General features: G+C 43.5%; 1 protein-coding gene across 1 annotated transcript; it reads right to left on the bottom strand.

Moving 5' to 3' along the window:
• Window positions 1–247: 247 nt before the first annotated feature.
• Window positions 248–5761, bottom strand: LOC134335649 (zinc finger protein 501-like). The gene is made up of 4 exons (XM_063018234.1): window positions 5701–5761; window positions 4082–4269; window positions 3080–3208; window positions 248–1847 (listed from the first exon to the last, which is right to left on the bottom strand). Exons 2-4 carry the CDS (start codon window positions 4257–4259, stop codon window positions 610–612), a joined length of 1545 nt encoding a protein of 514 aa, XP_062874304.1. The 5' UTR covers window positions 4260–4269; window positions 5701–5761; the 3' UTR covers window positions 248–609.
• Between the last annotated feature and the right edge of the window lie 822 nt (window positions 5762–6583).

The raw sequence follows: 6583 nt of genomic DNA, 5'->3' as shown, positions 1-6583 counted from the left end.
GTTCCTCCTTGTCAAGGATCTGCACATCTTCACCTGCAAGCCAGCGGCCACTCATTTAATGATGACGATGTGCAGATCCTGGACAAGGAGACTCTGAGCTGTTGAGGAAGATCTTCGTGTGTGTCTTTCTTCAATTCCTGCAAGAATATCAGCTTTGTGTTCAACTAAACAGGCCCAGGTTTCACACCGAGTAAGTAAATTGAGTAAATTGAGACTAGATTTTCATTATATTTCAATAAATATGCTTTTTGTGACATTTTTGTTCCGTGTTGTGCCTTACATTCGATTTTTCTAATGTGAAATATGTGCCGTGGCTCAAAAAGGTTGGGAAACGCTGCTCTACGTGATCCTAGCACTGACGTTAGAGGAAGCTAAAGAAACAACCTGCTGGGTAACTTAACCTGGGAAAACCGGGTTTATCATCTCGCCCAAAACTGGTAGGCAACTGTGATCCAGAGCCTATCGTTTAAACACACCCGGGACAGTGACCCCGCCCATTTAAAGCCAGTCCACATAATGAGGGACAAGCCACGCTTCCTCCAGAGCTACGGTGTCACTGACAGCCTGGAAAACCCAGAGGGCGTCGGTTGGGCACCTATCAAGCGCTATCTATAACTGATCGTTTGCTTCGGGCATACTGGCGCAATCTGGCGGCTCGGATTCGGCGCACTTGTGTTTCTTGATGGCTAGCGAATAAGAGAAGCTGCTCCCGCACTGCAAGCACCGGTAGGGTTTTTCTCCGGTGTGAATGCGCTGGTGTTTTTTGAGGTCGCTCTGGTCGGTGAACCTCTTCCCGCACTCCAGGCAGCGGTGTGGTTTCTCTCCGGTGTGAATGCGCTGGTGTTTCTTGAAGGAGCTCGGGTCGGCGAAGCTCTTGCTGCACACCGGACACTGGTAGGGTTTCTCGCCGGTGTGAATGCGCTGGTGCTTTTTGAAGGCGCTCTGGTCGGCGAAACTCTTGCCACACTGCAGGCAGCAGAAGGGCTTCTCCCCGGTGTGGACGCGGTAGTGCGTCTTGAGGTGACCCTGGTTGTTGAAGCTCTTGCCGCACTGCGAGCACTGGTAGGGCTTCTCTCCGGTGTGAATGCGCTGGTGCCGTTTGAGATCGTTCTGCTGAGTGAAGCTCTTCCCGCACTGTAAGCAGAGGTACATCTTCTCTTTGGTGTGAATGCACTGGTGCGTCTTGAGGTGGCTCTGCTGATTGAAGCTCTTCCCGCACAGCGAGCAGAAGTACGGCTTCTCTCCGGTGTGAACGCGCTGGTGGATCTTGAAGTTGCTCTGGTGGATGAAGCTCTTGCCGCACTGCGAGCACCAGTAGGGCTTCTCGCCGGTGTGAACGCGCTGGTGTATCTTCAGATTGCTCTGGTTGATGAAGCTCTTGCCGCACTGCGCGCACTGGAAGGGCTTCTCTCCGGTGTGGACGCGCTCGTGGATCTTCAGATGGTTCAGCTGATTGAAGCTCTTCCCGCACTGCGCGCAGCAGTAGGGTTTCTCCCCGGTGTGAATGCGCTGGTGCACCTTGAGCGCTCCCTGGTTGATGAAACTCTTCTCGCAGTCCGAACACGGGAACAGCCTCTCGCCGGTGTGAATGAGCTGGTGTTTCTTCAGAGCGCTCCGGCAGCTCAGGCTCTTCCCGCAGTCGGGGCAGATTTCCTTCTGCCTCGGACCGTACGGGCTCTTCTTGCTGACGGCCGCCGTACCGGGCATCGTGCGCTCGCGGTCCACGTCTCCGATCTTCACCTGCGTCTCGTATTCGTCAGAGTGGCAGCTCGTGGTGTGCTGGTGTAGCTGAATTTGGGTTGTACAGGACAGTGGACACAGAGAGCAGGAGAAGGAGGCGTTCACATCTGGAGCAGGAAAAAAAGTAATGTAGTGAATTACTACAACGACAGAACCAATCAACCAACACAAAAACTTGTGCTGGACACAGGCTGAGGGAGACACTTAACGGGACTCCTGCGCCTTTAAGCGCCAACTGCTGACATCGTAGTCATGGCAACTAACTTTGACCTTGCTGAGTAGCCATGTGACTTTTACGTCAAAGAGAACGCGGGGTAGCGTAGTCAGTAACGTAAACAATAATAAATAAATACAAATAATTATCTTGCAGTATAATACCAAAGCATCGTCTGTAAGTCGTGGCGTTTATATTCTCAGTTGTTTATAAATGTTTAGTGAGTATATCACAGCGTTTTAGTTACAAATTTACCGTAATTAAATACAATTGTTACCGTTACTATAGCAATTAGTATCTTTACACAAAATGCTAACTGGTTACCTCTATTTTACGTTTGGTTAAATCTTATATTGTACCAGATGTAACACTTGACTACAGCTGTGTGCTTTTACTGTATTAAGTTCTTTATTGTTTTTATTGTTTGTATTTTTACTTCATTCTGGTGCACACAGTGTATCACACAGCTGGCGAGCAAATAAACCGACTGTATTCTGAAGAGAGCTGTCTGTCTGTCTGTCTGTCTGTCTGTCTAGCTGAGCAAGGGGGATAAACTATTAGTGAGGGCAGAACAATTGTCTTAAAAATACACTGTAAAATCCTAAACAAACTGCATCTCTCACAATGCAGGCTGATTTTGTGACCTGCAAAGTGACCACATCCTGCCAGTAGATGATGTTACACATATTTAAACATGATCCTAAAATGTACAAGAAGATAAGTAAGAAAATTAAGCAGAAGGAGGAAATTTAATGAAAGTGAAAACAAGTTTGTGCTTCAGGAAGAGAAACCGGTGTGTCTCTTGTTTTATGAGGCCGTGTCTGTGGTAAAGTAGAACAATATAAATGCAGAATTTAGCCTCCAAGAAAAACAGCAGACTGAAATCACAGCAGGATACGTTACAATCGGCCCTTCGAGGGCCACCATAATGCTGATGTGGCCCTCGGTGAAAATGAGTTTGACACCCCTGCCTTAACACGTCCCCTTCAGCAACCATGTCCTGCAGATGAGGGGTACAGCTGGAATCACGGCGGCGTTTCAGAAGCGTAGATAAAGAACTACTGACCAAACAACTCATCAACATCTGTTAGTAATATTAATCTTCTACATTCTAAATCGTCTCACCTAGTTTATATTTTCCTTCAGATTCCTCCTCTTTTATTGGCTTTGTCTTGAACTCTCCGTTCTGTTGGTCCACCAGGGCAAAGTCTTCTTCAAAAGTGAGGTGATCAACCGAGGCTGACGTTCCTTCATCTGAAATATCATCGAAGTTCAAAATAGAAACTTAACATCTGTAATACATTTGATGTTGTGGGTTTGGTTAATTCATTACAAATGAATCCCAGTTGAGTAAAACAGATTAAAACGGTACATTTAGTGCCGGGGTTAAAGTCATGATCCACATGCTTCTATTTCCCTCACTGCTGACTAAACTAACAGCCTACCCATAACTAGTGGAGTTAGCTGAGCTCTAACTCTCGCTTATTTATTTATTTATTTTATGATGGATGGACAGACGGACGGACATTTATTTGACACAGTTTTTACGCCGGACGCCCTTCCTAAAACGACCCTCCCTATTTATCCGGGCTTGGGACCGGCACCACAATGCACTGGTACCTACATACCTATTTAATTCAGCGTCTCCAATTAACCTGGCTGCATGTTTTTAAACCAACGCAGACGCGGGGAGAACATGCAAACTCAGCACAGAAAGGACCCGGACCGCCCCACCTGGGGATCGAACCCAGGACCTTCTCGCTGTGAGGCGACAGTGCTACCCACCGAGCCCCTCATTAAACTTATATATCTAAAATTATTATATAGTTATAACTATAGCTCGTTACATAAATGAAATTATATCTTATGTACATTGTACTATATACATAATAGCAATAATAATAATAATAAGTATATTAATAAAAATGGGATTAGTTATAATAATAACAGTAATAATAATAAAAGATGTGTAAATAATAACTATACACCTGTAACTACAACTATATAAAGACACATGCTGTACAAATGATAAATATTAATAACAGTCCGGTGTGTAGTCCGGGGTGTTGCTGGTATTAATCAGTACAAATGATAAATAATAATGAATATGGCATTATATGTACTTACAGAGGTATCCCTCACCCTCAGGTTCCTCCTTGATGATAACCTTCATGATCTCTCCGTTCTGCAGATCGAAAGGGCTGAAATATTCCAGTTCTGCTGATTTCTCTAAGTGATCTGAGTCCAGATCTGCAGCGTGAGCAGGTCTGATGAACGAATGTTGGTCCACTTCTGTGAAATCCATGATACAGGATCTAAACGATGAATATTATGGAAAAATAAAAGCAAAATTCATAAGTGCACATCAGATCTGTAAATGATTTTAAATAAACGTGGATTAGAATTCTCTATAAAGCACATCGTCACCCTGCAAAGCATGAAGAATCGACTCAAACCAGAATCAGAGAGCAGAGAGGTTCATTATCATAAGGTGGCATTTACATTTACAGCATTTAGCCGACAATCAGTCTACAATCTAAGCAATTCAGGTTGAGGGCCTTGCTCAAGGGCCCAACAGTGGCAACCTGGCAATGGTTGGGCTTGAACCAGTGACCTTTCTAATACTGGTTCAGTACCTTAACTACCCAATAGTAAGCTACAACTACCTAATGCCAGCAAAATCACGTTTGTTTGTTTATTAGGATTTTTTTTTATTTAGGATTTTATTAGGATTTGGACAATTCAGTGTCTCCAATTCACCTCATCTGCACGTCTTTGGACTGTGGGAGGAAACCGGAGCATGCAAACTCCAAACAGAAAGGACCCGGACCGCCCCACCTGGGGATCGAACCCAGGACCTGCTTGCTGTGAGGCGACAGTGCTACCCACCGAGCCACCGTGCCGCCCCGATTACCATAAGGTGGCATTTACATTTACAGCATTTAGCGGGCACTTTTATCCAAAGCAACTGTGACAGTATATTGTCTAAGCAATTACGGGTTAAGGGCCTTGCTCAAGGGCCCGACAGTTACAATACTAGTGCAGTACCTTAACCGCTAGGCTACAATTGCCCAATGCCAGCAAAATCATCGAACTGATATGAGAAAACTCCAAATGTTGGTAATGTTTGTATAAATCCATTATTGTGCAGTAAGAATAATAACTGGTTTTAAGTCTTCTTTTATTTATTTACTATTAATTTGTAATCGACTCGACCAGGACATGTTTATAACATGACAAAATCCTTGGACATCGTTGGCAGGTGATGTTTAGTGTAATAAAGTCTTATTTTTCTAAGCATTTGGGTGAATCAGATGTCTAATACACTGTAATAAACTAACCAATAAAGTGTAAATAGTTTTATTTCTCATATTAGTTATTATTAGTGATGTTTACTCATCTATTATTAAGCACTAATGAGGTTTTAATTCTTTAATGGGGTTTTTTCCCTCTTTTCTTTGCATTCCAGCAGAAAAAAAAGCTAAAAAGAAATGTTTGTTTAATAATAAATACAATAAAATAAAACACTGAATCAGTTCAGATGGATTTAAATGAATCGGTTCGTCAGTACTGAATCATATGTGATGCTAACAGTTAGCGGAGCAGCTAACAGTGTGTGTGTTTAAACGAGACGAGAGTTAACGCCCCTCAAATCCCGACAGTGACATTTTATTACAGATACTGTTTATATTATATAGTAAAATGCAGTTAATAATTAAAGTGCACTAAATAAACGTGTTACTTACAGAAGATTCACTTTAATAGAAACACTTCGGCTGCTGGAGCTTCTTTACCCTTGATTGTTCCTTTTCTTCTTCGGTTGTTTTGGTTGAGATGTAAAGCAAATGTTTGGTTGTTTTTTCCGCCACCTGCTGCACTGGAGGATTGAACACGACACTCAGACCCCATTTCCACCGAAAAGAACCATGGTTCTTGAACCGGTTCTGTTCAGGTTTCTCTGAACCTTGGTGTTCTGTAAAGAACCGACGCGCGGTTCCACCAGTTTTTGAGAACCAAGAAGTGTCATTAACGGTGGGCGTTACTTACTAAGAGTTAAGAGCAGTAATAATAACATGGCGGAGTATGTGCGAGCATTAGTGCTGCTGTTACAGATGTTTGTTTTTATGTAAAAAGCATCGATCTAACAATCGGTGATAAGAAGACGTGACGTGTTTGTCTCAGTTGTTGTTTTCTTTAGTTTATTAACGTGAGAGGAGTTTTGCGCTTCGCTTTCACCGCGACTCTCGGCGCAAATAACCGATTAGCTCAGCGCTCGACTCGAGCGGTGAAACATCATTAAAGTTCCACAACACGAACAAACATCCTTGTGAAATAAGCATCAAACCCAGTCTAACAGCTCCACGTGTATCTGTGTTTAACTGGATTCACTTCACGTGTGTTCATGCAGCTCGGGGAGATGAAAAAGCTTCACGCTTTATTTTTCACGTTAAGCGTTTTCCGTTCTGTCCGGGTCACTTTTATCTCGTCACATCACACAGTTCACCTTTTTAAAGGCGCTTTGAAAATATCAGCGGCAAACTGGCTCAAAATGTAATCAGGTGAACTTTAAAAGATAAAAATGCAGCATTACGCTCCATACGAGACACCAGCGGACGCCGTTGTTGCTAA

Source organism: Trichomycterus rosablanca, chromosome 2, assembly GCF_030014385.1.
Source record: "Trichomycterus rosablanca isolate fTriRos1 chromosome 2, fTriRos1.hap1, whole genome shotgun sequence".
In the NCBI taxonomy this organism is placed as follows: Eukaryota; Metazoa; Chordata; class Actinopteri; order Siluriformes; family Trichomycteridae; genus Trichomycterus; species Trichomycterus rosablanca.
This window is presented reverse-complemented; position numbering and strand designations above follow the sequence as displayed.